Genomic DNA, 18,717 nt, shown 5'->3' with positions numbered 1-18,717 from the left:
GGCTGTTTGTAAGCCTTACTTCTTTACCGCAGAGCTTATATAAATTTCAAATGCACCCACAATCAACCATATTATGAACAGCTCTCATGAATGGCTCCCACTTATATAAACAAACCAACTGAAATTTTGTGAGTGTAGCTTCCTTATCTGAGTGAAGGTTGTGAGATAAGGCTCCATGTGTATATCTAGAGACTAAATGAGTGCAGAGGGCTTATCTTTATTTACCAATTTATGTGTTTGTACGAATGTAAAGTACCATAAATCAAAGCAGCAGTTCTTAAAAGAATAAAATTGATAATTCTAAAATAATCAATGGAGTGGCAAAAAAAAGCAGAAAAAATTTAGTACTAAAGGAATTAAAAAAAAATTGAAATGGAATATCAGTGCTATCATTACAGTTATTATAAAGGAAAAAAATACCTTGATCAGCATAGAAGAGACCAGTGACAAGGACTGTGTATGTCAATTTTCCATTAGGTTTATTTGGGGCAAGCCATTTTAATTGAACTTCTTTGGACCCATCAACAACAGCAAATATATCAACTGTTCCCTTAGGGGAAGCTTCCAAGGTCCGAGCTTCTACCTGTAAGTTCAACCATAAGATCAAGGTTTGTCACCATAGTTTACAAACAGAGAAGCAATGAGAAATGCAAAATTTTAAGAAAAGTTATTTCTTCAGAAAAGAAAACACTGCAGATGTCCTAATTTTAAGCATTGTACTTTCATCTAGATTTGTTTGAAGCTGTCCAGGAACTAACATAGTTTACAGAGATCCTTGTAAGGAACAGGAAATAAAGGCTGGAAAAGAATGAAAGATTCATTTCTTGAAAACACCATTGCACCTCATGTGGAATAACGATCTCAGCTTAGTGTTAGGGGAGGAAGCAGCAATAGAAAACCACAGATTTTTTTAGTTTCTGCATTTTAAAAGACAATCGGAAGGAACATGCGTTTAAACGCTGTAGTAAATTTCTAGTTATTTGATAGAGAAAAAATATCCTTTGTGGAATACTGGTTACTCCCTGAATTAACTTCTAATTTCACCTAACAAATTTAAATTGTAATAAAAAGTAGATCTTTAAGGAAACCCAAATATGATAAAAGAGCGGGAAATTTAATGAATATGAAATATTTTAATATAAATAAATACTCATTCAAAACTATAGAAAATTAGTATTTAAATTTCATAACATAGTAAACATTCAGTACTACAGAATAAAATAATTTGCTATTACGTTATTTATGGCAACAAGTTTGCTTCTCATACATTATTTATTTGGTGTTTTCTAAGGTATAAGATGGTTTCACACTTTTCTAAGTGGCTCTCAGCTGCAAGTTCATGGGAGTGCTAATAAATTCTATTTTTAATCTGCCACACCTGCTCTGTCATCAAAATAACCAAACATACTTTCTCTGTCCTTGAAATATGAATGTTTTACTTTTTAACATGTAACATTTGGAAAGCTTGTTGTTTACAAGTGCCAGGCTATATCTTTGATGTGCAGCAATATCTCTACATGTGCTTCTATATTCATACACTCTATTATATTTAAAATAGGTGAGCAGTTGCAGTAAAGTCAACAGGATAAAGTACCTGCTTAAAGATAAATAAATGCTTCACGGATTTATTGGATTAGTGCCACATTGATTATTTGGATATTTCAGTCAAAAACGTCCTTATGGAAGAATTTTATTAAACTGTGCTTTCTAAACTAAAATATTTTCCTGGAAAGTTGTGCTGCTAAATGCAGGTACTCCGATCTCACCACATCAGAAACGTGGAGAAATGATTACCAACTATTTTTTCTGCTGAAGAGAATTAAAATATTCTTAAACCAGTATGAATTTGTAGCAATCTGCAGCACATCCTAAACAGCTGCAACAGCTGTATTGTCTCTAGCCTTTTCTTTATGACCTGCTATTCTTTTCAGTATAAAAAATATTGAAACACTGTTTAGAATCAGTACATGTAGTATCCTCTACAGCTACACCTCTGTAGGCTATTTTGAAAAACATATTTTGTGTAAAAAATGTACATTCTGTATATAAACATATGGCACAAAAAACCTGTTTCATATTTCTTTTTCCAAACATTACTTCATACACAGTTCTGTGTTATTTTCAGATGTGATTATTAATAACTTAATAAAAAATACTCTGCTATCATATAAGTAACACTAAATCATAGGATAGGAATAATAATAATAATGGGAAAATATTGTCATCCACCTAAGTTTTTTTAAAAAGTACTAGCATGCACATAAGCTAAAAACCTAAGATTTAAGTTTAATAGCAGTGGGTTGGGATGACAAATATTCAGTGTTGATCATTTCCATTTATTTAGAAGATATTTACAAGAGCTAACACATTTCAGATCTCATTAATTCCTCTAAAGAATCTATTAGAGTATACACTATTCCTTGATAATACATATTTTTATTCCTTTTTAAGCAACAAAACCCAGTTAGAACAGGCACAAGAGCAATATTGTGGCTTACTAGAAAGAGATTAAAATTTAGCATTTCTTAATTTACATGTTACCAATTTGCAGCTCATTTGAAAATAAATCACAGTCACTGAAATAAAAAAAGTTAAACAAAAACTATCTAGCAGCCAGATAAAAAAAGTTATTGGAATAGAGTAACTGCTAAGGCTCTCATAACTGATTAAGATCTACAGAGCCATCTTTAGAAACATAAGCTGGAGAAATCCCGTATTTAGGATAGTCACATAGCATTCATTCATCGATTAGGGCACATTAAGCACACGATCAGCAACAAAAATAGCTGGAAGCATATCAGTTTACTTCTGGGAGATGTTCCCATGCTATTTAGAGTAGAGGCAAAATATTTGGTTTTTCTTTTTTCTTTTTTTTTTTTTTCTTTAAGTGCTGGTTTTATTCTGTAATTGATATAAAAATCTTTCAAAAAAATCAAATGAAGATGCAGTGCTTTACTTCCTGGCAGCATTTAGGTGAGCCTAAATAAAGATGTTGTACTTCAATTCCTGTGATTAGAGATGGATCACTGGCTTTGGAAAACAGTTTGCGTACTGATCACGGGATGCAGATGAGTATCAGCTACAGCGACCCCTACTTTCAATTGTTTCAAAAGTCAAGTTATGAGTCTGCAGTTCAGTGGAGAAGTTAAAAAAAGGCTAATAAAAATATTTTTAAAACCCTAACTACTACTGTGCTGTTCTGTCCTTTTGATGCCTATTTGATAGGACAGAAGTACTGAAAACATACATACTTCATCTGTATGCAAAGCCTGGTAATGACTTGTCTTAAACATCACTACTAACACAACAGATCAGGTTATTGCACATTGAATACCTTAAAACAAGGTTTGCTTTTGGGGTATATGTGAAGTTGTAAAAAATGTACAAGAAAAACTGGCAAAAAGCCATTCAAGCTTTTAAGAGTAAATATCCTTCAGAAGTAGAGCAAGCTATAAAATGTTTAATGATTATAAAGTCTAGTCTTCTTCCACAGATAGATGATGTTACCAGCATTTGAAAGAAAGTAATCTTGGAAGGAATATTGGAAATGTGACTAACGAATTATATCATAAAAATAAAACCTGGGAGTTCTTTCCAGAGCACAATATAATGATATTATAAATTATGATGGAAAAATAAACAGAACAACATGAAAATCTCCCTAATCTTCCTTTCTTTTTTTTTACTTGCGTTTCTTGATAGCAAAATTAAAAATGCATGCATAAAGCTGAATTAAACAAAAAATTAATTCTCAGAATTAACACAGGTTTCTTCCTCAGTTATGCTGAAAACAAACCCAAGCATAGTAGATATTATTCCAGTTATTCATCAGCCAGAGTACTATGAAATCATACTGGATTTATCAGTTCAGCTTTATGTCTAAAAACCTTTAACAAAATAAAAAAGCCTCAGAAGGCTTGTTTTGCACGTCAAATTTAATATTCCTCCTTTCTCAAATACTGAAAAATGGGGTGTTGTAGAAGACTTAAAATATGTCCAGTAAAATATTTCGATCACCTACTTGCATTCAAAAGATATTTACAAATCACCGTATTTTCCTTGCTCCTGTTGCCACTTCTGGCTTCTGCAATTCTCAAATTAACTTCAGTCCTTTCAGTCAGGCAGCTAGAAATTTGCTCATTATTGGAACAGTAACTCTTTCTTTATGTACGTCCTTATAAATCTGGCTAGAGCACATCTGCACCTTTCAAACATATTAGCTTTATTTAATTTCAATAATGTGTGTTTCAGCCTCAAATTTTGCCTTTCTTTACTGTACCTATGTTCTACTTTGGAACGGTGCCTAACAATGACCTATCAAATCTTTAGCAGCTCTTAAACAGGATTTTTTTTTAAATGTCACATTTTGCCAGATGGGTTAGTACTGACCAGAGTGAATCATCACCATTTACTCTGATATTCACTGCCATCTGACATTTATTACATCCCAGAATGCAAATTAAGGTACTCACCAATGGACCCAAAGCACAACCTTTTGCAGTACATGCCTGGACTCTGAAGGAATGCAGACTCCAAGGAGCAAGTCCATAAGCATAACAACTTAGCTGTGATGAATTTTGCATCAGAACACCGTCCATATACAATCCATAGCTAGTAATAATACCTATAAAACAATATGATAGCACTCAATATCTAAAGGGCTACAGAGTTTAGAAGAAAACTAATGCTACAGACATTAGAGTGATAGTAGTAGTATGTCAAAAAGTTTGCAGTTAAGCAGGTTTAGCAGGACTGTGTACGCAACACTTAGAAGAAACACACTCTCCCATCTTTAACTTGCAAGTGGATTGCGTCTTTTGAAAACATTGCACTGTTCCAAAGACTACCCCTTAACAAACATCTTTCTGAATAACAGCTAACATCACCTTGGAATCAGGAAAACTGAAGCAGTTCTGTTTCACAGCCTACTCTGCATATGGCTATAGAAAGAAGAACTGGAAAGGCACACAAAACCATCTCACATCCTAACAGCTTTAGACTTAGAAAAAAAAAAAGTGATCTTCAACATAACTGTAACATTGAAGGACAACTCAGGCCAGTGCTATAACCACAATAAATCAGTAACAAATAATTTTGTCACACAAAACACCTTATTGACACATATTCTTGTTGATAATTATCTCAGATTTTCTGCACTTTGCCAGAAAACTAGATAGTTCATTAATTTGGTGCTTGAGGGGCTTTTTTAAAACATTTTTACACACTTATCCAAACAAAACCACAGAACAGTATGGATCGCTGCTTCCTTCTCAGTATCCTGTAGAAAAAGTCCTGAAGTACACTATTGCTTACCTATTCAATCCAAAAAAAGAAAACATACTTGCAAACTCAAAACAAACATTAGCAAGAGTTTTAGATAGAGGAGAGAATGGTCCTTCTGGTGTATTGGTTAATACAAACTCAAAAATTGCAGGTGATTGTTTATCTCATTTATAAGGAAATCTAAATTGCTGTTCTTCCAAAGGTGCATGATAGGATAGCATGAAACCTGTACAGACTATACATACACTGTGTTTTGAATTTAATCAACTAAAAACTGAATTTTACAGATTTACTTAGACTTTGGAAGTTAAGCTTGCAAAGGAAACCTTTTTCTCAGGGCTATTCCTCCATCTTTCTCACTTCTGAATATTCTCCTTGTAAAAAATTTAAGTGCAAAATCTTAAGGCCAATGAACGCAAAGCTCTAGGATTCATTAGAAGTGAGTTCAGTTCAGAGGATGCCTTCTAATCTTCCCGTTATAGAAAACATCTTCATATTGTAAAAATATAACTCAGTTCATCTTTCCTTCCCTTAAAACTGAATTGTTTGAAACTACATTGAAGAAGATTCTGTTTGAAACTGAGAAAAGATTTTCCCCTCTACTGAATGGAGAAATGCTTCATAAATAAAAGTGTATACACAACTGTTTCAGCTGAGTTTTGAAGAGTTATACTTCAAAAGATTTATATGCTAAAGCAAGGCAGAGCTGAGAATAGTGAAGTGACTCACAGACTCCTTGATTCTTTTCTTTTCTAGAAAAGGAAGAGCCTAAACTCAAGTCAGACAGTAGAGACGTGTGTATGGGAGGAAGTCCTGGTAAATCTCATGCTATCAATCCTACCACATTTGACAGGCTTCCTAAAGTAAAAATCCCTTGGGGGTTCCATGTCTAGTTGCTTGTAAAGCAAGTGCATTAATGGTTGATTTTGCCCTACATTAAATAAACAAATTACATAGATATTAAAAAATATTATATTTATCTCAGAGGAAAAACATGAACGCTGGCATTAAGGATGTATTTCACAGGGGAACGAAAAAACCACTGAAGTATTTTAAGTAACTATACCAGCAGCACTAACCCTTTAAACTAATGGGCAAACCATTATTAATTCCTCTGATATTTATGGTACAGCATGAATCATAACGAGATCGCTTGATATTAATGTGGGTGTCATATGTACCTCTATGGGATCCCCACCATAACTCAGTATTAATTAACTGGACCATTATTTTAAAGTGTTCCTAATACCACAGCACTATGCAGCATCTACACACTTAAGGAGCAGCTTGCTGGTAAACACTGAGAGCTTTTGTTAGTCAGAGACCATCAGAGAACAACCATCTCTAATAAGCTGATTGATTATCTCTTGATTTTACTTCTGCCTTTGCTTTATATGACTCTGATAGAGAAAATTACAGAATGAAATGAAAGAAAAAAAAAGAATACTTCAGAGCAAAAGGGCTCGTAGCCTGACTTTGAGATGTGAAGCCATTTTTCTAAATTAGACAATAATTCGTTTTGGCCAGGGATAAATAACATAGCCTCTCTATTTCACCAGCATATGTTTACAAAGCATTCTGAGAAAAAGTTCAAAGTCAGCCCAAAGTTTACGTACTTCTCAAGACTTGCTAGATATTTCTGAAGTTTACCACCCATCAAATATTGAAGAGTACAGCACATTTTTGTGATTTACAAGGCTTTGTGAGGGACACATGGTCACCATGAAAAAAGATGCAGTTTCTTCATAATTATTAAGTCTAGGTAGCTAGATTAAACCTTGGTTTCACTGAAGGCAAAATCTCTATTGACTATACTACAATTACGTTTCACTTTTGAAAGAAATCCAACAATGCAAATTAAGGTTAAACTGAAGAAAGCTCTTCCCTTTTTCTTCTTCCTCTCCCATCCCTGCGTAAGGCCATATAATCTGTCAATGATATTCCAGACATTAAAGATGAAAAGAGGTTTTGAATCCAAAGTGCTACAAGCACTTTACACTTAAGGTACAATCTAGAGGTCAAATCTTAAGCAAACATACTTTTACCTACATCAATTTCACTGACTACAAACACAAGTCGTCTCTCACAAGCACAAGGATTTGCAGGAACAAGTACTGGATTAGTTCACTGAATAATTTTATAAATCAGTTTTTACTATACCTGATGTTTCCCATAGAAATTCTATATAGCTTTGGAAGATACAGTCCAGATCAAGACCTGATTTTATCTATGACATGTACACAAGTAGAGTGAAGTTTCTGAGAAGTGACCATCTAAGGAAAATTTTCAATAGTGGAAAGACATAAGGTCACTTTTTTGTGTGAATGGATTTTGAAAGAGCAGACCTTAAACTATATAGTAAGACTAATGGATATGTTCTGCAGAATATGTGGTTCCTTACTAAGGCCACTAGAATAGTGAAGGTTCAAAACAGAATATCTGATGCCACAAGCCTCTTCATATCTTGCCCTCAACTAAATGCTCAGTATTGCTTATATTACACTATCTACATATGTGACATGTATGTGATAGACATAGAGGAGGGTTCTGCTGTAAAGTGTAACTGGCCCATTTCCCATCAACCATTTTATTGTTGGTTTGAAAATAAGATGAAGGAAAATATGCATATTACAAATATATTCAGCATATCATCTTCTACATGTCTTTTTTCTACACCTGGTAGATAAATGACATTTCTGAAGCAACTTTCAACAAAGAATTAGGTGCGTCATACCCTATTTCCTATGAAATCAGATTTTTTCACAAAATAATGTAAAGTGGCCTTTAATTCAATGAAAAATGGAGCCCAGAAATTCAATATCCATGTTTGGATAACATTAGCCTTTGATGTCTAGATGGTCCCTTATCTCAAAGCTTGACTCCCCCTATTGCGCCACCTTTATGAAGAAGCCAAGTAGTCTTTAATCCTATTTGCCACCTTTGGCTTCAAGGGTAGCATATTAACCCCCTTTAACTTTTTCTAGTTGGTGGCAACCAGCTAGACTCCATATATACCAGGAGAGCATAGTAAAGTCTATGCTGTCCAAACCCCACTCAGCCTACACTCCCATTCAACATCAGCATCAGCTAATAAGCTTCCTCAGTGCATGGAAATAAACAGTAACTTCTGTCATATAGTATCAGGAAGAAAGGAGGAGGGAGATAAGGCAATGGCCCCAGAGATCTACTAAGGAGATGACAATTTATGATATTCAATCCTTTGCAATTCTGAGGTTTCCACATGAAACAAAGCCAAGTTCAGTAATTTCAAAAAGCCCTCCTTAAATCTAGTAGACTGAAACTCACAAAGTTTGAACCAATTAAGTCAAAAGTGGGAAATAGTTTCTGTTAAAAAAAAAAGCTACATTAGAACTTCTGACTACAAGAATACAGCAGTAAAATCCTGAAGTAAGAAAATTTAAGGAAAAGTTCCTTCTGCTGGTCTTTCTCATATTTCAGTCTTCTCAACTATGATATTTTTCAGCCTCCTACACAGTTTTAAAATACTGACACAGAGAGTGATTATAAATGACGTGACCACTAGGCAGCCCAACAGATATGCTGAGAATGAACAAAACAAAGTCACTAAACAACGCAAGCTTTCCTGATTAAGCAGTTGCTCAGTGAAAAGTTGTAGAGCGTTTGGTTTGGTTTTTTTTTTTTAATTCTTTTTATGAAATAGGAAAGGGATAGACATAGGAACATGGAAAGAAAAATAGGAGAATGGGAAAATTTGTTATTAATTATATGATCTTTTTGAAACTCCTATAAAGTGGGAAGAAAGAAGAGAAATGAGAGAAAATTTGGTTATCCCTTCTTGGCCATTGTGCAAGTGTGAGCATACTATAGTGAAAAACTGAAGCCCCTGCTCCCCTAATGACCTTCTGTCTGCCAAATGCTCATGAGATAGCAATTTTCCACTCTTAACCACTCAGCAAGAGCTTGCAGGTGAAAAGCAGCAGCCTTTCCCTGCAAGGCAGGACAGTGGCAGCTGACTTTGCTGAATCCCTTCCCTCAGTTCTGACCCTAAGCAAACCCCTCTAAAGAGCAATATGCATGGTATCCACATATCACCAAAAAATAACAGTAACAAGAGAAAAATACCCTATGGGCTTCAAATAGTGAGAAGATGTGAAAATACCAGAGAATATTTTTAAAGGTAAGAAATACGCACAGGAGGTCTACACAGGGGGTATTGGGGATTACAGAGGTGTAGGTTATACAGCAAATTTGGTAATTACCTAAATGCATTGTTCAAAACCCCAATATAGAGGTGAACAGTGTTGTCACTGAGGCTGTTGAAACCTCCAGTTTCCATGGATGAAGGGACAAGGGACAGAAGAACATAATTTGTTTTATAAAGTTCCCCTGATTCTTAACACATCTGTTGCTCATCCAGTTCAGATTCACAGCTTTCCTAACAACCTATTTATTGTATTTCATAGAATCAATTAGATTGAAAAGGACCTTTAAGATCGAGTCCAACCATTAACCTAACACTGCCAAATCCATTACTAAACCATGTCCCTAAGCACCACATCTACATGTCTTTTAAATGCCTCCAGGGATGGCGACTCAACCACTTCCCTGGGCAGCCTGTTCCAATGCTTGACAACTCTTTCAGTGAAGAAATTTTTCCTAATATCCAACCTAAACCTCCCCTGGCGCAACTTGAGGCCATTTCCCCTCATCCTATCACTTGTTACCTAGGAGAAGAGACCAACCCCCACCTTGCTACACCCTCCTTTCAGGTAGTTGTAGAGAGCGATAAGGTCTCCCCTCAGCCTTGTCTTCTCCAGGCTAAACAATCTCATTTCCCTCAGCTGCTCCACAGAAGACTTGTGCTCTAGACACTTCACTAGCTTTGTTGCACTTCTTTGGACACGCTCCAGCCCCTCAATGTCCTTCTTGTAGTGAGAGGCCCAAAAGTGAACACAGTATTCAAGGTGCGGTCTCACCAGTGCTGAGTGCAGGGGGGCAATCACTTCCCTAGTCCTGCTGGCCATGCTGTTTCTGATAGAAGCCAGGATGCCACTGGCCTTCTTGGCCACTTGGGCACACTGCTGACCCATATTCAGCTGGCTGTTGACCAACAACCCCAGGTCCTTTTCTGCTGGGCATCTTTCCAGCCACTCTTCCCCAAGCCTGTAGTGTTGCATGGGGTTGTTGTGACCGAGGTGCAGGACCCAGCACTTGGCCTTTTTGAACCCCATACAGCTGGCCTCGGCCCATTGATCCAGCCTGTCCAGATCCCTCTATAGAGCCTTTCTACCCTCAAGGAGATTAACACTCCCACCCAACTTGGTGTTGTCTGCAAACTTACTGCACTAACACCCTCAGTTATTTCCTAACAACCTATTTATTGTATTTAAAAGGAGAGCCAAGCTGTACATAGTAAATGCTGTGTTAGCAAGATACAATGTGCAAATTCAGTCACGTATTCCCAACTTCTAGTTGTTTTAAAGGAAGCTTGTGGAAATCTATTTATCAAACTATAGGTCTTTAACCTGTACTGTTGATATGAGTATATAAATATATATGTGTATATATTTATATTTATTTGATTAGTTAAACTACTCTCTAAACAGTTTGGATTTTTTCCCACAATGCAAGGATAACAGGATCAGGTGCTGGTGTGAACTATTAGGCATAAAATATTCCCATTTCATTGAAAATTATTCACATTTCAGCCACTAAACCACACACATGTCCTACCTTCCTTCCTTCCTTCCCCACCCCCCCATCCCTTACCCCAACCCTTTTTCCTTCCTCCTTGACTTCCTCTAAGCCTTTGCTACATATGGGATTTTAGAAACAGGGTTAGAGGGTTTCTAAGGGGCTAGGAGGCAAAAACCTTCCGATGTGACTCCCATACAAAGAACCATAAATTATTAAATACATTATTTAACAGCAGACAACATACTCATATTTCTTTATAAAAGTAATATAAGACCTTGCAGAATATTACTTATATGTAGGCTTTACAATCACCAATTTTTGAAGAATCATTTAAAGTGCCTTGCAGTGAAGTTGTACAAGTAGGATGTGCTCTACTGCAATTGAAAGTGGGGAAAAACTTGCCAGATAAAAATGAAATTCATGTGAAAACACTATGAGAAATAATTGATATATATCAATATGATAAGTCAATGAAGAAAAACATTCCTGTTGCTTTAAATTCAGTGATTTCTGCATAGCAGCTTCTGCTGTGATTTAAACTGTTATAAGCATGATAATAAAATCAAGGTGAATTCCAAGGCCATATGATACTGTACAATACCAATAGAAATGTTAAATTTGTCCAAAAGTTTTATACATTGATATTTCACAATGGAAAACATTTCTAAACAAAAGGAAGTATATTATTTAACTTCCACAGCCACAGAAAATGTACACCTTCAAGATGACTATGTAGAACAGAAGTCTGATGATTATTACATATCAATTAATGTAAAATAAATTAGTGTTTTATTGGAGGGTGAAATGAACCCCCTAGACTGATATTCTCCACGAATGCCTGTTCCTCAGCTCAGTTGTCCTGGAAAACATTAAACAATGAGATGCAGTACACAAGAACTATCAAAAGGGAGCACTTTTGAGCCACTGAAACTGTACGATAGGCTGAAAACCACAATCTCCTAGCTGCAGACAACGATACTATCTCAGGTATTTTATGTGCTAAAATGATCATTAAAAATTAAGCACCACATATAAGCTGCCATTTAGAATATTAATTTACCTTTACTAATCATCTTTTTAACTTGAGGCTAAAAGAGTTCACTTACCATTCGGATACTCAGGCTTAGTCCATGAGATGTTAAAGGAGTCAGATGAATATGACTGGGCTTTTGGAGCTGGAACACCTTCTGGTGTACTCTCATCTGTTATAGCTGTGCTAGCTTCGCTTATTGAACATCCCCCCCCGGTACAAGCCTTAAAATATGAATAAAACCAAATAAACATATTTCAGTGTAATACCAATAATTGTAGCAATGATTTTTTTGTACAGTTTTATAATTTTTACATATCTAAACTTAGTCTGTGTTTTACATAGAAGATTATTTTCTTAGCATATATTTGTTTACCTCTTTTCTTAAATAACAAGATGTGCTACTCATAATACTTAGAGTTTAGCTATAATACAGCTAAAACATTAGTATAATGTTTGACTTGCAGCATTTTGCATTTGACTGTGAGCCATAATCACAGTTAGATTTCCACTGCTTTTGCAGCCGCAGTTAAAGAACATTATAGTAAAATATATATAATTTGCAGAGCAAAACTCTTCTGGAATTCACTGAAAAGCTCTCATAAGTTCCAGACACAGAATAAACTGATCAACTTGCAACACACTTGCAACAATCATCTCGATGAATAGTCATTGAGAAAAAAATGCCATTCAGACAGTCCTGCACTTCATGACAGCACAGAGTGGTGTGCAGATGCAATTAAAATACTGAAAAATCGCTCTATTATAAATCAATATGTAACAGTTGTTATAACATGTTTATGGATAACAAAGTCAAATCATTTGTATTTCAGTTATCAGAGAAAAGACTGATTACACGATTTTTACCTTTTTGCTTGATTATGAAACAATACAATGTGCAAGAAAATGTGCATATCGTCCCATAAAACAGGCTTTTAAAGTCTTACATGCGCAAACATAAGACTACACAGCTATGGTCCTTATGTGTGCTGGTTTTCCAATTACTTCCACTAAGATCAATGACAAGAGACAGGAGTTCTTAGTTAAAGAATATATGCAAGAATATATAAAATCTGTACTGGATTTAAAGATTTTTGGTTTAGTTTATTGTTTAATGTCATTGTTTAGCAATAAAATAAATCAAAACCTGAATTCAATAAAGATCCAGATTCAGACGTACTCAATTAAAACTTATAAGATCACCTGTGCTTTTAGGAGTTGCCCATGTACTGTACTATATGGGTAAGTAGCCCACTCTGGATCATCAGCACACAAAGGAAAAATAACCTTGCTGTCCAGATCCCCAGGATTAAAATGTTTCTCTCAATCTAGTATATTTTATTTGAAAGGATTAGCTTCAATTTCCCATTTCCCAGTGTGTTTCAAATCAGAGAGCAGTCAACGTATTTCCTACCCCACTCTAAAAGTGTATACTAGCCCCATGGGTAAAAATAAGAACTGTTTGTAAATGAGGCTACTTTATACACCAAGATTGCTTTGATTTCACTGGAAATTATAAACCCAATACAACTATAGAATGACTCCCTGTGTTCAGTCTAGGCTATCAAATAAAGATGAAAGAATGCAACTTCAGTTTTAGGAACATCCAAAAATGGCTTTTACTTTAAACATGATAGTGTTTTAAAGAAAAAGAAAAAAAAATTCAGCTTAGACGGATGCTCAGATAACTGTTCGATAAGGAAAATATTTAAGAACATCATCCTTCCAGCAAAGGCAAACTATTCTTCAAATGATTTCACTTCTACTGGCTTCATGAAGAAGCCAAAGAGACCAACTCTGGAAGACCTCTTCCTCATACATTCCTTACTGTCTTGCTAAACAAGTTCCTCAGCAGTGGAGGGTTTTTTTCATTCAAGGGATAAGTAACCACAGCCTTCCTGTTCATTTATTTCTTGTATCTCTCAAGTTTGCTGGGGTATGAAGTTTCTGATTCTTCTAATGAAAATCAGTAAAAGAAAGCATTTTAAATAGTGGCATTTTTAGATTAGCGCATCTAAATGGACCGGACATTGCTGGGACTCTGGCAATCACATCCAGTGATGCTCAAAGCCATGAAATCCTACATCCAGATTGAGCCCTGCTATGCCTTTCTGAACTTCACTGAGAAACAGGTTTGAGGTAAAATTTGCAAAAATACCAAAGTGACTAGAGAGCCAAGGGACACATACAAACCACACAGTGATCCTCCAGCTAGCACCTGAGCTAGCGTACCCACACAACACAGCCCTGAGGAGACATTAGCTTAACAGCTAAATCACAAAAGCACTCAAGTCATATAATTGGGTGTGCTACCCCAGCTACTAAATGCAGCCTTTCAGCTTTTCATTTGTTTTCAGATTGAACTGGCTCACACCCTTGCAGTTTAGAGCATGAACAGAGCAAAAACAACTTCCTTTGCGCTAATCCACGGAGACGTGACCTTAAGACTTCCCAGCTGATTTTTGGAAAGAAGCATCAGATTTGCTTATAAAAGCTGTTGCACTCATTTACGATTACAACTGCTACATATTAAACAATAGTAATCAATTGTGAAAATTGGTAACGGCATACAAAGATAAATATTTTGTTAACTTTATTTCATGCACTTATATGAACCTTGTCATACAAAAGCAAAAGCCAGCAGCCTCTGAGATGCTGAAAGTTCTGCTGCTGACGATCCTCATTCCTGTGTGCAAAGCTGCAACTTCTGATAATTCAACTTCCAATTTCCCAGATAAACCAAAACCAGTGTTTGCATGATACAAAACAAAATTAATATTAATATCACCTATGAAACAAGGAAGAAAAAAGGTTCTAGCTGATAGAAAATCTAACCAAAATTCTAACCAAAAAAAACCAGGAAGCATTTAATTAGGTTTCCAGTGCTGAAGGTATGCTATTGTTGTTTTTACTTTAAAAGTTTTATTGAAATTAGATAAAATTATATGTGAAACACTAAATATTTTGATTTCTTTCCAGGTGTGTCTGTCTGATTTAGTTGGGTTTTGGTTTGGTTTTTTGGAGGGAGGGTTGTTTTTTTCATCAAGTATGACTTTTGGCCATGTTTAAGCTTCATAACTGATAAATCTCTAATATTACATTCTTCTCAGACTAGTCTGACAAGTTCTAAATATAATGGATTCAAATGTTTTAAGAAAGACATCACCTCAAAGATACTGAGCATTTAATGCACTTTTAGACTTCCCTTTTTCAAAGCTGCAAGGACATTTAGATCTTCTAACCTGCCTATCACAGACCATTGAATTTTACCTAGGTAAATCTGGTTATCTTAATCCCCAGAAGAAAAGATCTTTTCTTACTTTCTTGGTAATGCAAAAATAAAAATTAAAAAAACCACCAAAGAAATGAGAAATAAAGATCAAAGATTGCTAAAAATGTATTCAGTAACTTCTAGAAAAGCTGTACATGTTAATGAAGCAACACACACCACTTCTTTGTTTTAACCATATCCCAAGGCAGAGACACCAAAAGAAGCAGTTGGCCCCAGTGGCTCTCCAGATCCTAGCTGTAGATTCTCCCCTGATCCTCTCTCCTCGTGCCCCCCATGCACAGGAGCTGGGCAGGAGCAGAGAAGAGCTGTGGTGCAGTGAAGGACAGCACAAATTCTTTTGGTTGTCCTACTTGCTTATAAAGGCACTAAATGCTTGTAGGATTACTGCCTTAGTGTCGGACATGGAGGTACGTTATATGCTATAAAATTTACTATGCTGAAATGTCTAGGAAAAAATGAATTAATTTCAACGTGAATCTAGGCTTTAATTAGACTGAATATCCTTGCTTTTTCAAGTTCAAGTCAAATCCTTATCATTACCTGAAGGTAGGTTTTTTTTGTGGTATAATATTTAGAACATTCAAGAGCATGTTAAGAAAAAATGAATGCATACCCAGTCTACATAAATGTAAATTTATTCATAATCAAGAGCAGAATATTTTCCTATGGCATTTATCAAAGCAAATATCCTTATATAGGTATTGTTATAAAATGAACAGTGTGCTTAAAACAAGGGTCAATCCCATGCTTTTATGCACATATTTTTAGTTTCGTTAGTGAGCTGAAGCTACTTTATTTCATCACAAAATAAAACCAATGGTAAAGAAATGCCATGAAAACACCAAAGTCTTTTAAAATGTTTCCAGTAAACAAGTTGCTACTTTACCCTGCACTCTTTTCCTCTCTGCTATTTCCTTCTACATACAGATTTTATGAAAAAAAGAGCAAATTATCATTGCACAAAATATGAAAGAGTAACATTTTCAAATATATTCAACATTTTCTTGTAAGTTGGGGGCAGGAGACAGTTTTTAAGTCTTTCATATATTTCTGTTCAATTCTCTATTAATTATCATCTAACTTATCCTTGAAGAAAATCTCTATTTAAATCAAATACACATTTTTGAGGGCCTGTTTTGAAACAAAACACCTAGTGCTGTTCAGGATGGCTCACCCACCTTAGTTTCAGAAAGAAGAGGTTAAACAAAGTGGACACATGAACCATTAAGTGTTTAAGATGTTAACAAAATCAGAATCATTTTCACCATTTTACACCTCTACTACACATCTTTAAAACTTACAGCTAGTTTTATGAGGTATTCAGTGCCTGGGAAAAGCTCCTGAATAGTAAAACCCAGAAAAAGTTCTGTGCTGTTATAGATTACATTCCACTTTGTAAAATTCTGCTCATTGTTGGCAATATAAATGATATAGCGATCTAGGATTCCATTTACTTCTACTGGTTCTTTCCATCTGCAAATAAAAAAATGATATGATTAAGACCAGCAAAGATTCAGACTGTTGTGAAAAAACTAAGGCTTAGTTTAGGGCACTTCGTGGGGTTTATTTTAAGAATTTGAAAACATAGTTTTGCAACCATAAAAATAAAGCTAAGGCATAGCTCTAATGCAATATTTGTACTCAATAGATAATGATTACAATAACACACAAAGCAGGGGCTACAAAATGGGCATATAACCAGAACATTTCCTGCACTGAAGTTTGCAGAGGCTATGCCCATATGTAGGTTATACTGATTGCGTAAAGACAAAATGGAAATTAAGTTGGCAAGTGATAATCAGAAGGTTCACAGAACCACTAAACTAATCACTTCTATGCATTTAATCATAATAAATTTAATTTTATGTCACAAACCCTTCCCCTGATTGAACTCACTGGAATTCTTGAATAAACTGATCACTATTGTGTTGTCAGGAAAGAAGAAATCCTTACTTACTGTACATATATCGTTCTAGAATCCAAAACCGTCAGGACTGGGGCATCTACATGAGATGGTGGCAGCTGTGCTGTAAACAAGGTGACCTGGGAACTGTTTGTACAGCCAGCAAGCGTGCATGCAGTGAGCAGAAACTGGTGTGGCGTGAAAACTGCTAAATCTAGGGCAAAAAAGGAATATGAATTTACTTTGTATATTAATTTTACCTTGTTTTTCTGTAATTTTCAGAGGGTAGTGAATTCAGAAAATCAACAGGAAGAGGGACCTATATCTCTTAAATGTTTCAGATTTGTCCCAGAGGAGTGAATAGGTGCTGGTTGTTTAATAGAAAATAACTGCATATTTGGACTACTGATATATCTATGGAGTGCGCTTTGGTTGAGATGACCCCATTGTACAGTACATTTGTACTAGAACGTACACCACCCAAACAAAACAAAGATGTTAGCCTCTTAGGTGTTACATACTATACCAATTTGCTACAGTGGCAAATGAATACCTTTAAGATGATTAAATCAAATCAAATGAATGGAAAAACAAGTACGGGTTCATTAACACAGCCAGATTATATATTTTTTTTTTTTTAAAGTGTGCTGTATGATACATGAATGTCAAGCATCAATACATACAATGATTCGTTCCATGCAGATTTCACTATAAGCATGAACACAAAGGCAGCTCATTGTTGCCACCACTCATACTGGTCTGTTCTCTCTTTGCCTGTTTGTCTTCAGCTGCATGAACACCAAATATTTGTAAAATGTATTTCAGTAAAGACAACCTAATGCTATAGAAAAACAATGGTTAAATGGTTATTATGAAGCTATCTTGAGTTTCAATTCCTGCAGAAAATGGTGAATAAAATGTAGCATCTTTGCTGCATAAATATTCTAAAAGGTCTTTAGCTTCATATATTCTTCCCTATACTAATAAAGGAATGTTTGTCAGAAAAATTATACTAGGAAAGTAACGCAGACATAATTTTCTAATCGTCTTCATTTTTTTATTAAAATACAAATCACAGATTTTAATGAGCAAATCCTTTAAGAAGGAATTTACAATTCAGGTTTTGGCAACTGTGTAAGGTATACAAGTAAAATGTGTATGTTATAGATACACATTTTTAGGACGCCAGAGAAGTTCTACATTTTTGCAAGACATAACAAATAATGCTAGTGTTTTCAGAGCCAAACAGTATCAAACTATCATTTTGCACAAAAATATTTGTGAGCACAAATTCAAAAATTGCAACCGGATGACAAAGACATCGCTAAAGAAAAAATGTTGTAGACCCAACTTCTTTCTCATTAGTTTTCCCCTCATATGATGTCTCCAGTCCCTGCTGCAATGGAATTCCTTCTGATTTACTCCACTCTGTGTGAGGAAAGAATGAACTCGTGCATTTTTACTGAAAACAGAGTATCACTCAGTGGTATTGTTTTATGGAGCACATGGCAAATTGTGAGTTAAAAAAAA

At 35.3% G+C, this 18,717-nt stretch overlaps 1 protein-coding gene across 1 annotated transcript in view; it reads right to left on the bottom strand.

The window, feature by feature from the left end:
- Window positions 1-18,717, bottom strand: part of USH2A (usherin) — a 407,979-nt gene that overhangs the window by 182,685 nt on the left and 206,577 nt on the right. Inside the window, 5 exon segments of the mRNA XM_009646839.1 lie at window positions 421-583; window positions 4,473-4,624; window positions 12,069-12,216; window positions 16,586-16,757; window positions 17,242-17,401. Of these exon segments, the coding sequence (XP_009645134.1) occupies window positions 421-583; window positions 4,473-4,624; window positions 12,069-12,216; window positions 16,586-16,757; window positions 17,242-17,401 (795 nt within the window).

The sequence above is a fragment of the Egretta garzetta genome, unplaced genomic scaffold (genome assembly GCF_000687185.1).
Source record: "Egretta garzetta isolate BGI_Z169 unplaced genomic scaffold, ASM68718v1 scaffold339, whole genome shotgun sequence".
In the NCBI taxonomy this organism is placed as follows: Eukaryota; Metazoa; Chordata; class Aves; order Pelecaniformes; family Ardeidae; genus Egretta; species Egretta garzetta.
This window is presented reverse-complemented; position numbering and strand designations above follow the sequence as displayed.